Source organism: Ostrea edulis, chromosome 6 (assembly GCF_947568905.1).
Source record: "Ostrea edulis chromosome 6, xbOstEdul1.1, whole genome shotgun sequence".
In the NCBI taxonomy this organism is placed as follows: Eukaryota; Metazoa; Mollusca; class Bivalvia; order Ostreida; family Ostreidae; genus Ostrea; species Ostrea edulis.
This window is the reverse complement of record NC_079169.1, coordinates 26,973,657-26,995,554: the sequence shown is the minus strand read 5'-3', so window position 1 is coordinate 26,995,554 and position 21,898 is coordinate 26,973,657. Positions and strand designations below refer to the sequence as shown.

Below are 21,898 nucleotides of genomic sequence, written 5' to 3'. Positions count from 1 at the left end.
TTCCGTTCAACAGAATACATCTTATAAAATGCAATATAGTCACATTGAATCACATCTGAGTAAACTTACCTGTATTGCCCCTGCCCAGCACAGACACACCAGCACCCAGGTGGGACGTTGGAACCGCTCCAGGGTGGCTGGACGACACCCAAGCCAGCCACACGTGTCCCCCTCCCCCTCCTCTGCCTCTTTGGTCGTGTGATCCATTTCATCAAAAGAGGTCCTGTACACCTTCTCGTCTGGTTTGTTTACACTAGAGGCATCACGCATGGCTGAATATTCTGTCGAGCCGTTGGTGTGTGACTTTTCTTTCGTCATCTACAATCAATATATACAGGACTAACTGATTTATTATGCTTAATATCCCTCTATCTTTGCTCTTTTTTCATGTGTCTCAAGAGCTGATATTAAACAGAACCTCCTCCATCAATCAATATTGGGTCTTTTGAGGACAATTTCAGATTATTATGTAACTCTCTAACAGGGTTCTACAAAGAGCTCATTTACTGAGTGGGATTAACAGAGGGATGTTGTAAGTCGTGGCGACTGAGCTGAGCAGGATGTATTGAAGGTTTGTACTCTGGCCTGGAGGCCGTGACCTTACAATGGTAAATATGCCACTACATGTCAAGACAACAGGAGATTTCATCAATCATAAAATTTAATAACAAATCACATCTAAAGTTGGTAATATATATATACAGATATACAGCACTGAGACATTTCTGTATGTGAAGGGAATAGCACACTCTTTTCAAACAGTTTGCATACAGCTTGCCAAAAAAGATACAATTTATAGAATACTTCTGAATGAGGCATAAACTAAAAGGAACTTATCATACAAAAAGGAAAACCTTTGATCTTGACTTTTTGAAAATGCAAAACCTTCTCCATTAAGAAGTGGCAATCAATAAATGCAAGACTTTCAAAGAGAAAAAAATCCACCAATCATTTGACACCCTTCCCGAATGCAAGAGCTCATATAAGTCACCTTTATGAAATATGACAGAAAACTGTGATTCTGTATAACTAGATCAGCTTTTATCAAGAGGTCGAAACAAATAGTATATTGATTGAGGATGCTGAGTCAGCGACAACCTGCTATCTCATTGATGACAATTACTAAATAATCAGAACAAACCCAAACTGATCATTGTTACTGCTGAGAGTTCTCAACCAAACTATCAAAACATGAACTAATTAATTCACATACATTGTACATAGAAAAACCCCACTATTACTACCCTTATTATTGGAAGTCCTATGGTGACAAATTTGACCTTGACCTTCGAATTCATGAATGTTAAGTTTCTATTTTGTATAGTTCAAAGGTTTTAAGTGAGGTCAAAGTTGTGTACAAAGAGACCAAGAAAAAAAGATCCCCTGCATTTGAAAAACACAAAATATGCCCCATATCTCTGTACAAAAACAAAATGTGCCCCATTCATGTATCTTTGATAAAAACAAAATGCACCCCATATCCAGTGATTGGGAAGGCCAAAATGGCCTATGGGACTATGGCCCCACGGTTCAAGTTTTCAATGGGCCATTTTCAAATTTAATGGGCCATCAACATATTTTGAATGACCATTTTCAATAAATAGCAAATGTGCAGTGGAACATTATTCAATTTGTTTTAATTGAAACTCTGAACCATGACCACGATCTTTTACATGGCTCTTGAAAATGTTTCTACTTTGTTTCAATGTCCCCTTCTCAACGGTATCATTGCTTTTCTAGGCATTGGTATTTGAAGATGGTCTCTCGGTTTTGTTTTTCATTATTTGTTTTTTTTTCACTTTCCATCGATTCTATATCTGTCCTTGGACTTCCGAAGCTTAAACGCTAAAGTATAAGCATGAGAAGACGTGATGAGATGTGATGTAAGAGGAAATAGGTTATTGGTTATCTATTTTGATTTGTATTGCTTCAACCAATGAGATTCGGTGTATCAGAATACATAGGAATTGAAAATGAAAGTAAAAAAAATAAGTAAGTCGTACTCAATTTATTCTAGAGAAAAAAGTAAGTTACAATCGATAATGAATGCGCACTCTGGCGCATGGATTAGATAATTTAATGTGCCAATTTTCACCTGATTGGGACTATGGCGCAGGGCGCATGGCCTTCCCAATCACTGCATATCTCTGACAAAAACAAAATGTGCCCCACAGTGATGATCTCTGTACAAAAACAATTAAAGTGTGCCCTAGATATCTGACCCTGAAAAAAGTTAGTCCTTCTATGCCCTAATACATCTCACTAGAGCTACCGAATTGCATGATCTTTCTTATTTTATTCAGAAATGACCTACTGTCCTTCTTTGAATCATCTCACACTGACTAAGAAGCCTTCTTCTATGTGAAACCTTCAGCTCCCTACTTATTACATTCAGCAACAACAAACGGACAGGAGCCACGGAACTCAACCTTCTCTATTACAGGGCTTCAAGAACGCTGTCTCCTGCATGACAGCTTCAATAATATTTGTATATACCCTTAAATTAGCCCCTAATCTATAACAGCAAGTAAACATGCATTCCTAGCTTCTGTCAATTCTAGCTTTATACTCACCCTGCACTCCGGCCCAGTTCTTCAACACCAGAGTCAATATTTTTTAAAACTTATTTCCTTTAGTAGGTCTCTCTCGTTTCGTTTTGCAGTGAAGAATTTTTTTTTAACTCTGAATTATTCAAGTCAATGGAAATCTTCTTGTATACACTTCTCTTTGATCATCGTCTGAAAAAGATGCAAAAAACAGACAATGGTGATATAACTTCCTTAAACTGGGACAGATTTATCATAAAGATTTTAGGATCTCTGACACACATAATGCAGCATTTAGGTTAAAAACAGATTTATTTCAATAATGCAGAAAACAGAGAAGTTTGATATCCACAATGAAAACTTGAATTTTGATGTGAATGTAATCAGGTGTGAACTGTGAATAAGATTGAGCCCCATTCATCAGAACGCAACATCACAATTACAGTGATTGATGTCGACTCAAGCTATGTCTGCAGCCGTAATATCCAATATTATCTGTCACTAAATGGTTGTAATGCAGCCTGAGATTTATCTAGGTTTGCTTAGAAGATGGAACTTAGCCAGGGGTCTTTGGCTTGTTTATTCTGCCTTTAATTTAAAATGGCAATCAAAAATGCCAATCATAATTTGTACGAATGTGTCCAATGTAAAACACTGGGGGAGCTTCTTCATGTTATTCAATATTTCTCCGATCAAAGATTCTTATTTTCTTTAGATTTTAACGACTTACATAAACAAAATAGGTCAATGATCCTTGAAGTTGAGTGAAACCAGTTTTAAATTGGTTTTTGAATTGATAAGAGTTGTTTCTCTTTGTTAAATATACTCTGTAAAATCAAAATATCAAGAGATACCTTAAGAATGTTAACATGTATAGCAACACTTTATTGATTAATAAAACTCCGGTGATATCACAAGATCAACTTTACTAACTCCTATGACAGAAATGCAGAAATTGGTACATATTAAGAAATGATTTTCAAAGGAAATTCTTGGACATTAACCCACAAGGTTGACAGATTCCAGTGAAATTACAGGTTTTTTTCAGATATGACCTTAAAAACAAGTCTTGTATCATGGTAGTTGTCGTCATGATAAAGAACCTTCACTGTGCTATGGCAACAAGAATCATGTAAAGGTCTAAATTTGTGGCACTTCAACTTGCGATGTTTCTAAACAACTGAAAAATTTTCAAAAGAGGTACAAAACAACATACTTTATCTGAGCTGAAAATCAGATTTCCTAAGTGTAAGAATCAAATTGCCCAAATCACCAATCCTAAGAAGTACATTGATCTAAGAAGCTATGCCAATCTGAAAGTCCCCTCCCCCAACCCCATCCACTCTGAATTAATTATCCAGTTTGAAATTCTAAAATGTGTATACTCCTTTTCTGTGTAAATGGCAGAACCAGAACCAGTCTTATAAGATGGTAGGCTCTAAAAAAGCTTTCTTTGCGGTTTTCATAATGATAAATCTGTATGCAGTGTCATCTCTTTCACATTATCTAGAACAGTACTGCCAAATAATCTGAACAATATAACTGTCAGCGGCCATGGTGCCAAGCCATCCTTACATCAACTCTCATTACTCTGTGGACTACATAGAACAATATCTTACACAGTACATTTATCCTAATGATGTCACAAGTTTGAAATGGTGGTATCAATGGTAATGCCTTTAACACTAATTTGAAATGGTACTATCTTCTATTATCACATATTTGAAATGGTACTATCTTCTATTATCACATATTGGAAATGGTACTATCTTTTATTATCACAAATTTGAAACAGTAATATCTTTATCACATATTTGAAACAGTAATATCTTTATCACAAATTTGAAACAGTAATATCTTTATCACGAGTTTGAAACAGTAATATCTTTTCCTCACATTATCACCAGTGTGAGATCGACTTTACCCACGTGAGATTTTTCTGTCTCACACTGCTGCGACGTCATTTGATTGTAACGTCATATATTTTCTATGATTTACGTTACACGGTGATGATTTACGTTACACGGTGAAGCCTCGTCCTCGAATTTTGTCCCCTTGGTGGAATTTCCCTATCCCACACTCGTACTAATGAAGGATTCTATTAATCACGAGTTTGAAACAGTAATATCTTTATCACGAGTTTGAAACAGCAATATCTTTATCACGAGTTTGAAACAGTAATATCTTTATCACGAGTTTGAAACAGTAATATCTTTATCACGAGTTTGAAACAGTAATATCTTTATCATGAGTTTGAAACAGTAATATCTTTATCTTAAGTAAGATCAGTTGTGATAGCTCAGCGGTAGAGCTTTCACTATGTCACCAGGAGGTCGTGAGTTCGAGCCCCACTCGTGCCATGGCCGTGTCAAACCAAAGACGTTAAGCATAGGTTGTGATTGTTCCCTCACCAAATGCTTGATATTCAGAAGTGAGAATCATGCATCTTTTGGATATGACCTTAAAAATGGAGATTCTGTGTTGGCATGTAAAAGAACACTCCCTTATATAGCCCTGGACGCTAAGCATATAGGTCTAAATCTGTGGTACTTCACCTACAACTGATGACGTCTCAATATGTGTGAAAAATTTTCAACAGGACATAAAACAACCAACCTATGATAGGAAGATAAATGTATGAAAAAATATTTTGGGGACAAAAAATGTCAAATATCCTTGATTAGCTCATACATCCATAGGGGATGGGTCATAAACATTAGAATCAATTCATGCTAGGAAACATTTTACAAAAAATTTCAAAAATACATCTAAAAATAATTTAATGGAGAGAATTAGTAACAATATGAATTTCATAACAATTATGTTTTGAGTCAGGAGAATATTTTCCTTGTCAGTGGAATTGGAGAAATAGAAAATTTTAATTTAGGCCTAATGCAATCAATGTCCTTAGCAACAAAGGGCCCAAGCAGTTGGATTTTCCTATCTAAAACTCAACTGTGGGCCCAGTAATCATGGCTTCCTTGTGCCAAGTTAATTATTCACACTTGTCCAAGTGTTCTGGTGATGAAGTGGAAATTTTGAAAAGGGTTACAGACAGATAGATGACAGATAGACAACAGATTTCTTTTTTTAGAACATTCAGCTCAGATGAGCTAACACTCGTTTTCGGTCTACAAAATTAGCCATTGATCTAAAGATTGAGGTGGGGCACAGATTTCTAAAATTATTACAAGTCCGCCAGGCTTGTACTTTCAGAATATCATAAAATACATTTGTAGTGAATGCAGTGCTACATAAATACGGGAAGTTGACGATGGAGAAGCTGAAATTATCCCCTTTGTCATAATTTAAGTTGAGTTGTTATTTTGCTGTTAATATCTATTTTCAATATAAAACAAGTAAGTATGAAGTAAAAGTGGATAACTCTGTGGTTTCTTTTATTTCGAGTTCACAGGGATATATCGAATTGACATATGATGAAATTTTTTGTTGTTAATTTAGATAAAACGTCATCGATATATCTAAATGTCACACTGAAGGTCAAAGCAAGAAATTTTTTCTTCTCATGTAGAAACTTTATGAATAAATTCTGTTTCATAAGAATATTAACAAGAGGCCCATGGACCACATCACTCACCTGAACAGCAGTTCCAAGCAATAGACAAGCTTTAGCAAAACTATCATTATTCAAGCATCTTGGTTCAGAAGAAACTTTCCAAAGGTAACGACTAAAAATTCATTATCAAATTGACCACAAAGTCATTAATTATCATATGCCCTTATAGGTGGGTGGCCTTTCATATCAACAAATTTCATCTAAGGATGCTTTGTGACAAGTTTGTTTCCCTGTACATTTGCATGTAAAGCTTTCATCCCCTATTGTGGCCCCACCCTAACCCCAGGGGATCATGATTTTTACAAACATGAACCTCCACTTTGTCAGGAAGCTTTCAGGTAAATTTCATCTGTATCAAGTTTGATTGAAACTGGCCCAGTGGTTCTGGAGAAGATTTTCCTATATATCAGCATGTAAAACTTTGATCCCATAATGTTGCCCTACCCTACCTGATCTGAACAAATTTGAATTTACTCTCTATCAGGAAGCTTTCATGTAAATCTCCACTCTTATTGCCCGGTGGTTCTTGAGTAGAAGATTTTTAAACGACTTCACATAATTGCATGTAAAACTTTGATCCCCTATTCTGGCCCCACCCTAAACACAGGGGTCATGATTTTTACAAACCTGAATCTCTACTATGTCAGAAAACTTTTATGTAAATTTAAGCTTTTCTGGTCCAGTGGTTCTTGAGAAGATTTTTAAAATGATCCCACCCTATTTTTGCACTTATGTGATTATCTCCCCTTTGAAGTGGGCATAGCCCTTCATTTGAACTTGAATCCCCTTTACCCAGGGACAATTTGTTTCAAGTTTGATTGAAATTGGCCCAGTGGTTCTGAAGAAGATTTCCCTATATATCTGTATGTAAAACTGATCCTCTATTGTGGCCCTACCCTACCCCCTAGGGGACATAATCTGAATCTACTCTATATCAAGAAGCTTTCTGGTAAATCTCCACTCTTCTGGCCCATTGGTTCTTTAGAAGATTTTAAAAGATTTTCTTATTCACATGCACAACTTTGATCCCCTAATGTGGCCCCAACATACCCCGGGGGTCATAATTTTTAACAAACTTGAATCTCCACTATGTCAGGAAGCTTTCATGTAAATTTCAGCTTTTCTGGTTCAGTGGTTCTTGAGAAGATTTTTTAATGACCCCACCCTATTTTTGTGATTATCTCCCTTTTGACAGGGCATGGCCCTTCAATTGAATAAACTTGAATTCCCTTCACCCAAGGATGCTTTGTGCCAAGTTTAGTTGAAATTGGCCCAGTGGTTCTGGAGAAGATGAAAATGTAAAAAGGTTATGCTGACGATGCCAGTGACATCGACGATGCTGACAGATAATGGACAAATTTTGATCAGAAAATTTCCATTGAGCCTTTGGCTCATGTAAGTTAAAAACAGGTCAGCTAACAAAGGAGCAAAATTCGTACCCATGGGAATTCCAACAGACAGCTGGAAGACCTGATTGATTGATTGATTGTATCTTGCTTAATGTCTCACTCGAGAATTTTTCACTCATATGGAGACGTCACCAAGACCAGTAAAGGGCTTCAAATTCAGGCCTATGCTCGGCGCTTATGGCCATTGAACAGTGAGGGTTCTTTAGCGTCCCACACCTACTGTGACACGGGTCATCCGTTTATAAGGTCATCTCCGAGGACCCGCGACACTCACACCTGATGCCGAGTGTTTGGCGATGGAACTGTCACTACCTGTTTTAATGACTTAAGTCTGTCGCGGCCGGGATTCGAACCCCGGCCTTCCGCATGCGGGGCAAACGCTCTAACTGGTCACCAAGGACTATGAAGATATTATCAAATATAAGAAAAATAACAGTTTGGTTATAACAAACTGTGAGTTGCTGGCCCTGGAGGTTTGCTATAACCATGATTTACTGTAATTAACTTCCAGTTAAAAACTTATCACATAAATAAATAATAAAGGAAAACTTGTAACTTACACATCAAATAAAAAACATTCAATAAAAATTGAAAGCAAAAATGTAATACTCATGTGCTTGATATGGGCCTGTAAACTACTAAACAGTCCAGCATCACATGCCCCAATGGTGGGAAGAACTCAAAAAATACTCTTTCTAATGAAGACTGAGAAACACACTGACCATGATTTCATTTGGAGGAGACAATTCTCAAACAGTCCTCCCACTATTGACCACAAGTCAACTGCTGATACAGTGATACTTATAGACAACAGTCTGTTAGTGTCCTAGGGTTACCCTATTTCTGTATCAAGTTACAATGCGTTAAAATACTGGGACATATTAAGCTCTACAAGCTGATTATCAAGTTGTCAATGTAATTCAATAAAAACAGAAATGTCATGTTGACTCGGAGCATGATGATAAACGGAACGACAATCCTACCTGTTTGTGTGAGAGATTACAGTAAAACTCCCAAGTCAACAAATAATTCGGAGTTTTAATTAAACAACACGTATAGTCATCCTGATTTATACGAGAGATATAATCAGTAAACAATAAGACACAAATTCAATAGAACGTTAAACAGCTGATAGCCTAATGGTATTGTAGGAGACACCATATATATAAAGCTTTAATTGTTCAGGTATTTGTATGACGTGCATATCATTAATAAAAAATTCCACCGGCACATGTTAAAGTGTTGATTAGATTAATGAAATTAAATTCTGCTGTTTAGTTAATACTCCCTCACTGTGCAGTATTTTGTGAAAATGAAAACAAGATGTTACACATAGGATCATGAGATATAAAAATCTCCTCTTGCAGCCACTCAAAAAGGGGAGGATAAAAAAATACCTACAGAAGAATCTGCTAATTCACAGAGAGCAATTAACATGGCCAACATTGAAGTCTATTGTTAGCAAAAGCATATTTTGCATTGCACAAAGTCTTACTAAATTGGGCAATTAGTTCCTCATTTGTGGCCAAGTCTGTTCTACACTGGCGGACAAAAAAATCACCTGCTATTACAATAAATAGTCTATTTATAGGCAGTGTTTTCTCTGTCTGACATCAATCACATCACTCAAAAATCAAACAGTAAAAAACCATTTCACGTGACTTGTGCATACAATGACATGCATACCGCTATTTTAAAACATTTTGATTTCCATGTTTGTACATGGTACCTGTAAGCTGTTAAAACAACCATCGTATTGCGCATCTATCCATATCTTCTCTGTGATTACAAAACAAGTGAGTTGATAATTTTCAACTTCAATTCATCCAAAATTGAAGAAAAATGTAGCACCTTTTCTTTTACGACATTTTCACATACCTGGAGTGTCAGTCTTGCTCGGGATGAATTTTGCAGCCTAATATTTATCCATTTGTAACTTCATACCTTAATGGCCAGATTGCATCTTTGAACAATCACCTTCAATTACCACAAGAAAAATCATTGACTTTTTTTTAAGCTGAAGTCCCCAATAATCAACAACACAGATCAAATCTGAACAGTCTCTTTATATGCCTGCCCCCCAGCAAAGGTAACACAACCCGCCACAAACTCTCTCTCTCCATTTTCTCACCTGATATAGGGTACACAATGAACTGGACAAATTCCTCAATAGACACACACTCACCAGGAAACCTTGAGCCTAGTTCTGTCCCCAGACTAACGCAGCAGAGAAATCACAAAGCCCATTGACTGATTGTGTAGGGTCTACAGAGTGTTAGTCATTACAATGCCCTCTACTTCCCTGATGTATGCACAGCTAGAGAATTTGTACTGAACAACATTCTATACCTTCACGTCTTTTCTGTCTATTTTATCTCTCTTTTGAGCAGGTAAGTATTATTCTCCACAGTTTTGCCATTTCTTTCTTCCTAACCTGACAAGCAGGTAATACTGACACATAAAGAACAAGCAGGTGCTTGAAATGTTCAATGATCAAAATCAGGTTCACAAATGCAAATGAAGGGGAAAAAGTGCTTTAAAATGGAGCCAAATGATTGTTATCTACATTATATAACAGAGAACAGTATCCAAAATAAAATACTAATATCATAATATCAGCAGGTATACTTGGAGGAAATAAAATACTAGTAATCAGCAGGTATATGTGGAGAAATTCCTGGTTATTTGATAATGCAGTGGGAGACAAGACAGTGACAGACAGCAATAAGAGGTGTGTTGGTATGATGGAAGGTTTGTTGTACTACGAGTGACAGCTCGCATGGCTCCAGTTCCGTGTAATGCCTGCACTGCACTGTCACTATACAGAAACTCCAAATTACTTCAACCAATCAAACTTTCACAGCCACTCTTAATCAAAACTGGTGTTAAAACTTTTAAATGTGATAAAGAATTTCATGTGCTAATCAAAATAATGTTTGATTGACTAATAATTATAAATTTGTTGCAATTAGATTTACAATGGTTTGTGCTTCTACAGAAAATGTCTATTATCTGTTATCTACTATAATCATTGTTCGGACACTCTGATAGACCTGTAATGAGGTCAACACACCATACTATTCTTAACATTGGTCAACACATATAAATATAGAAAAAACAAGAGGTACTGTGAGCAATGCTCACTAAGAATACCCCCCGCTTACCCCAATCTCCCAAAGGGTGTTGGTAATAGGTATAAATTACCACTTTTCTGAGTGTAAAAAACAAATGGCATGACAAAAGTGCACTTGACCTTTGACCTTTTGACCCCAAAATCGATAGGGAACATCTTCATCCCATGGGTAGTCCATATACATGATATGGTGACGGTAGGTGGAAAGGATAATGCTTTAGAGCCCGGAAACCATTGCGTCTACAGACGGGACGGACAGACAGACGGACAACCCGATTCCAGTATACCCCCCCTCCCCCCCACAACTTGTTGCGGGGGGTATAAATATACAGCCTAAACCGATTAAAAACTATAAAACTTTTTTCTTACTCATTATAAAAGAACAAATAGCCACGTAACTAGTAATTCCAAATTCCCCAAAAAGTAAACTGCAAAATTAAAATTCATCAAAACACAGTTTAGAAAAGTTAACTGGTTTTGCACGGGAATAAATTCTTTTCACCTGATATGAAGAAAATCAACGATTCCGATAATTCACTCAGACATACAGACACACCGCAGTTCTACAGAAATACAATCATCTCTATTACCATCCATGGTACCATGCAGCCCTTTAAACTTGTCGGGTTGGAATTCTTGACAGGTGAAATTGGTGCCCTGATCCTTGCAGACATTTCCATTCATATAATTAACATAGAAGTTCAAGTCCACGTCAAGATTTACTTTCATCACTTTTAAAATCCTTTAAATACTATCTAACCCCCCCCCCCCCCTTCTCATTCTGATTGAAAATTTGCATGTTTGTTATAAAGTGAGATAAGTGAATAGAAATTAGTTTTTCCCTCCAGTAGACAGAGATTTATACTCGTAATCGGTGATGTGTTAACATGAAAGGAAATAGGACACCTTTTTATTACAGAATATCGTCACAGCGAATCCTCAGACTTTGTTGTAAATGGGCATTCTACTTTTTGTCTCACTCGTAACGACAACTTCAAGATTCAAGACAACTTTTAAAACCTCTTTAAATTATGCATTTTAAAATTTATTTTTTTTTAAATCTGGTCAAAAATCTGATTATCATATGCGAATAATGTACCAGCTTATCTGAAGATTTCTCCAGTCAGTAATCTTTCTGAAAGCAGAACTGTTAATACATACATACTGGAATCTTGAAATTCTTATTAAATTTCAGTTTAAAAAATGTTTAAAATTCTTTCAAAATACCTCAACAAATCTATTTCAAAATCACAAATGTAAAAAATGTCACTTTAGGCAATATCTTTGCAACATTATCAGATAAATGGCGAGATCTACTTTTGTTTTTTGCCAATTTAAAATAATTTAAAGCAGAAGACATAAACGGCATCAGAGTTTGGGTATTTTATGTACACCAGGTATTTATCACCGAGCGGACAAAGAGAGATGGAAACGCAGGCAGAAAAACCCATCGTACAATTGTTAGTGTCGAGTCATTATGATACCTTTATTTCAGGGTATCCATTTACAGCATGGAAATGACTTGTCTCATCTCTGTGAAATGGTTACAATTGATCTAAATCACGTTATAAAAACTGGACATCATACCCAGTGGAAGGAAAAAATCATTGAAACATGTAAAAGAGGGTTTTACAACTTATAATACATATCAATTGGCAGTGCTGTCTAGTTTAATCCATTATCATGTAGCAAGAAACATTTTCACTTTGATTTATATCATTATATTTTTTTTTCTTCAGAAAAACTGAAAATTTCTAATTCCCCACCTCTATCTACAGCACATGCAGAAAGTGGTGAATCTGGTGACTATAATACACTCTCAGTTATTGTCCACATCCATAAAACTTTCTGCTGTTGTTGACATACCCCAGACTAATGCATACCTTACCACCAATTACTGGCCTTACCTCTTGTTAAAAACCTCTTCACCTTATGTTAACAAAATGTAAATTTGTTGGTTTAAGGAAAGTGGCTACTGAATAAAAAAAATTTCATTGAAGTCATATTTGACAGTCCACTGAATTAAATTAGAGCTTAATGGGTCCTGAAATTTATCAATTTTTTATGATTATACCGAAGACAAACATTGAACAGACTGCATAATATTAAATTTTTACTGTAGGTTACAGACAAATTAAAACAAAGCAGAGGCATTCCTCAAAGGTCTAAATGAATTGTACTAACCATGCACATTCCGTCTTTAAATCTTTGTGAAGGATCAATGCATTTTCTTCTGTCTTATCTACAAATAGACATTTTCACAGGCCATAGTATATTGATTAGTGTTGAAAGCAATATCATGTCATTACCCAACAATTACACTAAAGAAAATTTGTCCACAATCATAAAGAAGTGTTCACTGGGTACTAAGCACAAACAAAATTCCCTCATTTGACCAGCTCAACTCTACACTATCAAAAAATCTTATACTTACAACCAACATCTGCTCTATAATCTCAACAGAATGATGTGTTAAAAACTTAATACCCCAAAAAACACACGCAGGTAACTAACATAATACCTGAGGGCTCAGGTGAAAAAGGAAAGATGTCATACATATCGTCAGTACAAGATACAAATGAGAGAGCACCTTGGTCATGCAGACCGGGCAGACGCTGTACACATAAATTATAAACATTTCAAAAGCAGACCACTGACCTTCCCAGAACTCCTAGGAAAAAATACGTAACCAAATAGCTTCCTTCCGTGACCACCTGCAGAGGGCATTTATCACCTGATGCTGGAGGAAGTCCTACAAAAGAGCACCAGTTTAGAACACACCTTGATCACAGAAAATGTCAATCCTTGAAAATTATGCAACATGTCTGCTATTATATACACTACGCACTTTTTTAAACTGGGTTTAAAAATCAAACAAATGCTTGAATCATGAATACTCTTTACAGAAAATCCTGCTACTGCTCAAAGTCGTCCACTAAACAGAATGTCTATACAAATAAATGTACAAGGATCTCAACCAATTGTTTTACAATAACGACAGACAGAAATAGGAAATACCATAGCATCTATATTGAATGTATAATATAAAATCAATGACATAGTCTTAACTAAAATCCGATTAGCACGGTCATTAATTTTACTTCTGGCTTTTCTATCAACGTTGCTCTTTCTTTTAAAAGATGGAAATCATTTTCTCTTTAAAGTGCAAAATGCTTTACTCTAATTTCATATTGACATCAACTATTCCACAATTCTTAAAGCTTTAAAAATGTCATATTTATATTTACGGACATTATCTATTTCATGACTCTCAGCAAAACATGATACATTACATGTACGTCATATTCATATCTAATGACATCATCTATCTCATGATTCTTAGCATTAAAAATGTCATATTCATATTAATCGACATCTGTTTCATGATTCTCAGTGTGACATGCTTTACTATGAAATCATTTATATTTCAAAACATTTCTAGTAGCAAACTGAATTTCCTCAAATGTACTTTCTAATGTCGAAGTTATAAATATTTTGATAATTTGGACTGCCACACAACAATAGTCTATGCATTCAGTTATGTATTCAATCCAGCAGTTATTGCTATCATTAGAATATTCTTGCATGAATACAATAAAAGAAGCTACACTACATTACACAATCAGTCCCATAATTCAATACTACTACAGCAGCTCCCCCTGGTGTGTACCCCTTGTCTGAACATCTCATCTATCATCCTGTCAAAATCCCTGTTCACTATGTCTATACACTTAATGGAAAGAAAACAACAAGACATTGCTCTCAAATTAAAACGGCAGAATAAAACCATAGTTTTGTTTTTCAAGTTGACTTTCCTCTGTAGTTTGCCTTACATAAACTCCAGAAACAAAAATAAACTAAAGATGACTTCTGCAATCACCTGATATGAAACGGGTCTTAGATCATTTATCTCCCTTTGTTCATTCTGCAGTCATCACACTAGTATAAAACTCCTCATTATAACACCAGTTAATAAAAGGCAACAAATGATTTGTCCAATTTTCTGCCTGAGATTCATATTTCATGTGCCAGTAGACAGAATTTTACCCCTGGCAAGGAAATCTTTAGAGCAGATGACCTTGAAGACAGAAGAATTTGGTTTCCATCCCCAGGACCCTGAAGCTCATCGCTGCTGAAGATTTCCAAATAAACAATCTCTGCATTTACACATTCCTGATTAATTGTTTAGAAGCAATCAGAGATCTCAGTAAGTAATTAAACTGAAAAGTCTGAGAGAGCGACTTACCTACATAACAAATGTCTTCAAATTCATCCCTAGAACATCAGAAATACTGGTGACTAGTTAGCACTCTGTAAAACTTTGGACTTTGATTAGTATATAAAGTGAAAACACTGGCAATGGTTTGCATTTAAAAAGACCCAAGTCTAACCAACCCTCGTCCTATTCCCTAGTCATCTATTGATTGAACAACTACAATCTCCCGTCACAAGAGGTTCAAATGTAGTCTGATTTAGGGAGAAAGCGGGACAAACTGTATGAATATAAAACTCTGTTCTGTTATTGCAGACTTGCCCACGCCAGTTCCTGCTTGTCGAAAATGTTCACACAACCCACATGTTTCATTCATGCTTTACATATCCTTCTTGGATCGAATTTAGATACTTAAATGTTTGTAACTTGTCATTTCCGCCTTTTCATCCAGTATTTAGGGTTGGGTTTTTTCCCCTCAATCACTGGTTGCATTGCCATGTTTTAAATTATAATCAAGAGTACCATATTCATCCTTTTGAGCACTCCTATCACTAAAAGTTCCCCTGGGACTTTCCTCTCTCTCAAAAATTAAGACCCCCTCTTACAACATTAATTCACTGCTTTCTGTCAACAAGGTGAGAAACACAGATTAAGTAGCTGAAGTAGTTTTAAGAGCATTTAGGGATAAAATATTTCGGACAAGAATCAAAGTTTACTGTCTTTCTTAAAATTGTTAAAAAGTATAAATCATGTCAAATGGAAATAATAAAACTTAGTTTTAACTCAACACATCTTGTTTTTCTCTTTTTCAAATGAGGATCATTTGAAAAGAGAAAAACAAGATGTGTTTGTGAAACGTGACGTCCCCAGATTACAACAAAGCCGAACTAATTTTAGTGATTAATTTTAACAGAAGGTCAGGGTCAATGTCAAGGTTTCAGGGTCAACAAATCTGTTATCGTTGGAAGGGTCTTCTCACAAGAAATACACATGTTCATATAAAAACAGTACGTACCTCTTACATTTTGAAAGATATGGATTATATTCTAATTTTCTTAAAGTAGGTTAAAGTCAATTATAAGATTTCCAGGTCCAATATTTTAGTGGTATTGTGAAGGTCTTGCCACAAGGAATACACATATCAAATATGAAAGGTCTACCTCTTATGGTGTAAAAGATATGACCAAGATTAAAGTTTTTTTGCCACAGATATACAGGCCAAAACTATATTCCTCCGAATCTTCTGATTCCAGGGGCATAAAAATTGTTGGTCAATGATTTATTATCTTCTATATTACCAGTCAATACTATATATATTACATGTCTATATCCAACCAAGTGTTCAAGGAAATAATATATTGTTCTAATGACACCTAAAAATTTATGTATTTTCAAAATACATGTATTACCTGCTTTTCAAAAAGGAAATTTGATCATACTTTCTGTGAAATCGCTATTTTTTCTACTTCCATAAATTTTGTCCTTGTAGTTTGCTGGCATAACTGATGACAGAACGCAATCTATCTTGAATAAATCAGACTTCAAACAAAACCAAATAAAGTGCACCGCCACGGCACATGATACGCCCGTCACATAATGTTAACAGTATAGATTGTACCCATTAAAACATTTTTTTTTTATATCAACTTAATTAAATGTCACAGTGACCTTAAAGTAGGATGCGACACACCTTCTACCTAAGATGCATTAAAGATGCATTAGTTGACCAATTTTGGTGATTCTAGGTCTAATAGTTTTCAAGTTATGAGCCGGACAAGTTTTTGCCATATATGGCCATATCTTCTTAATGAAAAGTCACAGTGACCTGGTTTTAATGTGCGACACACCTTCTACCCAAGATGTATCTACAGACAAAGTTTGATGATTCTAGGCCTTGTAGTATTTAAGTTATGGGTCGGACACGAAAAAGCTAACAGACGGACAGACGGACGGACATGAACGCCATACCATAATACGTCCCGTCTTAAGACGGGCATATAAAAACTCCAGTTCAAATCATTCTTTATATAAATGTATATAATAGTACCAAAAAAATATATATCATTACACACTTTAAGTTCAAAATTGCACTCATCCTAGTTCTATTCTGTTCCACCTCCCGCAAAATCTGCTGCATCTGAGGCAAGATGAGTGCCCCTAACATTGCACAAATCTGCGAGGAAAACTGATTACATTCACATCAGGACAGGTGGGGGCACTGAATCCCAGCGGGGGTGAATAAACTCATTATAATACCCATATCACTGCCTGCGTGAATCTCCACTGCAATCAAAGATCTCAAGCATTCTCTCGTATTATCCATAATTATAAATACAGCCCTCCTGACATGAAGTCACACTAGGCCATTAGATAGGACTGCTTGCATGCAATAAACAATTAATGCATGTGCATAACAGCACTAGCAAGCTGTCCATTTTAACACAAGGCTGCAGTATCCAGTATATTAATTGCTATATAGTGTTATTTTTTATCATTAAAAAAAACAACTGTTGTTTTTCATAGAATAGCACATACACACTTTTTATCAATTAATTGGGAGTGCCCATACGTTTCACTTTACAGATAAACTCTGATATTTCTAATATTAAACAAAATGTTATCACAAGAAAATGCATAAAGCCCTATGAATCCCAGGGAACCATTTTTTACTCAAACTTGTATAACTAAATAAAAATATACTTACAATGAACAACACCTACATGGATATATATACTATGTAACTCTTCCTACAGTCGGTTAACAAAGTAAGACAAATCTCGAGCTCAGCTGGCCCCACGAACTCAGGACTGCCCCAGGAAACGTAACTCGAGAACAATTACTCAAACAGATGACAAGACCCTTGTCTATGTCTGAAGCTTCTGAGATTCTTCTCCACAGCTTCCAGACAAGCTAATGATCGATGACCAGGTAACTGTCAAATCCTACTGCCGTGATTTCACTGTATACCGAGAGTAACCACCCCTAACACAGGACAATGCTTCCAGCACCTGTCCAATTTCATTTGTGGACTATTATAAGTGCAGTGCATACTGCTATTTAACTTTAAAATGCATTTTGTGCAAAGAAAAATTAACAGATCAAAAGCCTAAATAACAGATTACATCAATTTACATATATACTCACCTGTCTACGCTGCTGTAATTCTGAACACAAAATCTTGTTCTTCCAAGCTCTTTGTCGTCCATACACTGCACAGAAAAATTGAAATTTGCATAATCACAAGTGTAACCTACCAAACACAAACTTTTTTAGCAAAAGAGTTATGCAATGACTGACCTAAAAGAAACTTTCCACAAAGGCCTGGAATTAAGGGTCAGTAACAATGACTACCATCCAGGTGTGATAATCAGTAGGTCTCCACAGGTAATCAACCTCAGCAGCCGGGAATCTTCCACCTTAATCAGTCTACAAGAATGAGGACAAATTTCTTTCTTCCCCCACTTTTCTCTGTTCAGATGGGTTTTTTTATCTTTCAATTTTTTGATAAGAAGGTTTCATGTGATGCCTCAAGATTGGCATAGAGTAAATTCTGGTTTGGATCACAATAAATGCCTGCATGTACACAATACAGTGAATTTCTGTTACTAACTTTCTGTTATGTATTTCTGTTGTTTTATGTCCCATGCGAGGATTTTTTTATTCTGATGTCACCAGCTCTAGGTGAATAAACACAAAATTTTACCTATAGAGTCTACATAATTTTTAATTTAGTGATTAATCAATTTTTTCTCAAAAATAACATAAATACCTATAGCTGATTAGGGGTTTGATGTATGTGTCATCGCGACCAATATTTGCCATTATTCATTAATTTATTCATTGCATTAGAATCTCCATGTATATATGCGGTTCAGATTTAATGTGCGTTAATTAACTTATGCTTATGAAAGGCTATGAAATTCCTTTAAAATAATACTTAATAAGCACTTTCATATTATGAAGCATTATACCAATAACAGCATATTAAACTAAGGAAAAGTCTAAATCAAAATCAAAATAAATTTCAAAGGGCAATAACTCTGGAAATAAGATCAAATAAATTTTTATCATCAATTGGATAAAATTGACTTTAGGTCATAGTCAAGTAAATAATCGGAAAATTCTAAAACCATTTCTTTGATATTAAACTCATCATTCTCCACACAAAATCCAATTTTGATTCAAAACAGATTTATCAATACTAAAACACTGCACATGAAGGCACATCTTTTTACTTAACTTGAAAAATTACAAACTGAAAAAATATCTGTGTGAAACGTTGCAGTCCATACCCTCATGTATTTTCAAAAATGAAATTTATATCTTTTAAAAAGGGGCATGGACATAATTTTAAACTGAAAATTACATGTAGATTGCTTTATACAAAAGTAGCATGCTTAAAACAAATGAGATGTGACAAACACTAAAAACTGTTTGTGTTCAGAATTAACTTGTAATTTGTGAAAAAATTTGCTTTAAATGAAACTTTAATATATTTAACTTATATAAACAAACACATGACACGAGCCTTGATTACATAACAAAGAATTGTAAGCTCTGCATCACTCTTGTAATTCGACAACTGACATTAATTTTTTAGCTGACCATTAGAAATACCTCAGTTAAACATCTTAAAAATTAAGAGTGGAAAAAATTAAAATCTTAAATTTTCAGCTAATATCGTGTCCACCCCACCCCACCCCACCCCACCCCACCCCCCACTCAAAAGCATTTCCAAAAATAAAGTTCATTTCTATTTTTTTAAATTGAAAGTGTGAGCTGTAAATGAGAAACTACTACTGACGAGAAATCAGAAAAATGTCATAACTGAGTATTGGAAATGATTGAAAGACCATGATTAAATCCATATCAGATATTAATTTTCAACAACAGTATGCAACTGTGTGTTGCATACTTAAGACCATGATTAAATCCATATCGGATATTAATTTTCAGCAAAATGTTGAATCACTGCAAGGCATTTTATCCCACCCCATGGGGGAATATGTGTAAATGATCCAAATTGATTGATTGTTTGTTTTACATCCCGACAAGAATTTTTCACTCATATTGAGATTTTCACCAGTTGTAGGTGAAGTACCCCAGACCTATGCTTAGCACTTAGGGCTGTAGCAGTGAAGGTTTTTTATTGTGCCAACACCTGCCGTGAAACGGGACCTGTTTTCAAGGTCATGTTCGAAAGACCCATGATGCCGAGTCTTAGATTTGATGAGGCAATTTCATGAGCGGGGTTCGATCTCATCACCTCCTGGTTAGAAAACGAATGCTCTACCACTGAGCTACCGCAACCAATTCAAGTCTAGTGTTGTGGCCAAGGGCACATTGTCAAATTTTATAAATTGATTTATAAATGACCTTGATTTAATTACTTTGATTCTAGGTCAAAATACATTGTCTAGAATCGTTAGTGATAAAAATAACCTCCGAAAATCCTTCAACAAGTTTTGCTTGATGACAATTGATGACATAAAAAATTGTATTGATGTTGTTGTTGTCGGTTCCTTTTTATTTCCATGCAGTATCACGGGTAGTGTCCACACAAGTGGGCCCCCTTCCAGGTATCTGGCTGCACACATGGCAGATCCCACCTAAGATCTCCATTCTTTCCGGTCTTGAGGGTTGGCAGTAGAGAGCTTCCATTCTCTACGATCTTTCTCCATCAGTTCTCTCCAAGATAGCATTGACTGACCAACTCTATGTCTCCCGGGAACTTGTATATTTAGAGCGCACTTGACTGCACTGCTGGATCTGACAACGTGGCCATACAAGCGGAGTCTCCTTTCCCTTAAGATGAGGTCGAGGTCGTCGATGCCAAGCCGCCCCAGTAATTCAGTTGAACTTACAGTGGCCATATCTTCAGGCTTGATGTTACAGATCTGTCTTATCATGGCCCTGTCATTGCGTAGTAGGCGATGAAGATTTGGCTTGGTCAGTGCCCAGGTCTCACTGGCATGGAGCATAGTGCTCCGTACACAGGTATTATACACTCGACCACGGGTCTTATACGACAGGTGGCGTGATGTCAGGACTGGTAGCAGCTCCCTGAACTTCTTCCAAGCAGTCTTCACACGCGTAGTGGTTGCAAGGTCACAGCCACCAGCTGCGGAAAGCATGTCTCCAAGGTAGCAGAAGGAGCCTACAACCTCCAACTTGTCCAGACCAACTTGGATATCACTCTGCGGCCTGCCGTCATAAGGGCGAGCAGTTCCTCTGCATCTTGAACATCTAAAGTCAGGGTCCACAGATAGGCGCACGAGCCCACTGCATTTCTTGTGCACCCAGTGCTTGCAGCCATTGCAGAAAATACTATTGCTGCCTACACCTGTACGACAGACAGCACATGGGAAGCTGCCCGAGTCCTGAAGTAGGTCAAGACCCGTACCGCAGATCATGATCTTGGTTTTGCCTGCATTCACTCTCAGTCCTTTCCTTTCCATAGCTTCTTTCCAAGTCAGAAGCCTCTTGACAAATTCATCCAACGAGTCAGTAATGATAGCCAGGTCACCTGCATACAGATCCTTCCAGAGAACACCGGTGCGAAATTGTTTGATGCATGCTACAATTCAATTGTACTATGTAGAGAGCAGTAATTCAATCAATGTGCAATTCAATTCAATGAATGTGTGCAAGAATTTTCCCTTAGAATTTAGAGATATCAATTCAACATATCCACAATTGAATTAATGATCTCTTTAATACGCAAGTTCCGAGTTACCCAAAAGTTATTTCCCTTTGTCGAACTCTTTCGCATTTTATGACGTATGGTGGGTACACAATGTATATACATTATATCGTAGACTGGCATTGTACATAACGATTACGTACGATTAATGTAATAAAAGCGTAACATTTGTTTATATCAATCACTGGTATGCATATGCTGGCCATATCAAGCATAATTTGTTTGAATAAGATCATCAAATTGGCTATTGAATCATTATTCGTTTCCTCTTCTACATGAGTGGCGCTTTTATCAAAGAAAGATGGCAATTAACAATG

General features: G+C 36.1%; 2 protein-coding genes across 13 annotated transcripts in view; both read right to left on the bottom strand.

Moving 5' to 3' along the window:
- LOC125647086 (solute carrier organic anion transporter family member 4A1-like) overlaps positions 1–18,379 on the bottom strand; it is a 43,119-nt gene extending 24,740 nt beyond the window's left edge. Inside the window, exons 1-6 of one of the 12 annotated variants that reach the window (XM_056142230.1) lie at positions 18,176–18,379; positions 18,023–18,087; positions 13,324–13,417; positions 12,850–12,907; positions 2,574–2,738; positions 70–318 (exon numbers count right to left, since the gene is read on the bottom strand). In XM_056142230.1, coding sequence (XP_055998205.1) covers positions 70–318 — 249 coding nt within the window. In that variant the 5' untranslated portion in view covers positions 2,574–2,738; positions 12,850–12,907; positions 13,324–13,417; positions 18,023–18,087; positions 18,176–18,379. Of the gene's footprint in view, positions 1–69; positions 319–2,573; positions 2,739–8,254; positions 8,377–9,410; positions 9,510–9,663; positions 9,822–12,849; positions 12,908–13,099; positions 13,249–13,323; positions 13,418–14,911; positions 15,690–16,287; positions 17,326–17,582; positions 17,905–18,022; positions 18,088–18,175 lie in introns of those variants that run through there. The other 11 variants (XM_056142240.1, XM_056142241.1, XM_056142234.1 and 8 more) reach the window with 11 other exon arrangements.
- A 2,108-nt stretch (positions 18,380–20,487) lies between these two features.
- LOC130047231 (uncharacterized) lies at positions 20,488–21,336 on the bottom strand. Its single transcript, XM_056141839.1, has one exon. The coding sequence runs from the start codon at positions 21,334–21,336 to the stop codon at positions 20,488–20,490; it is 849 nt and encodes a 282-aa protein (XP_055997814.1).
- Between the last annotated feature and the right edge of the window lie 562 nt (positions 21,337–21,898).

Excerpts from the sequence above, each read along its gene's own strand:
- LOC130047231 (XM_056141839.1), bottom strand. The coding sequence starts at position 21,336 with ATGGAAAGGAAAGGACTGAGAGTGAATGCAGGCAAAACCAAGATCATG.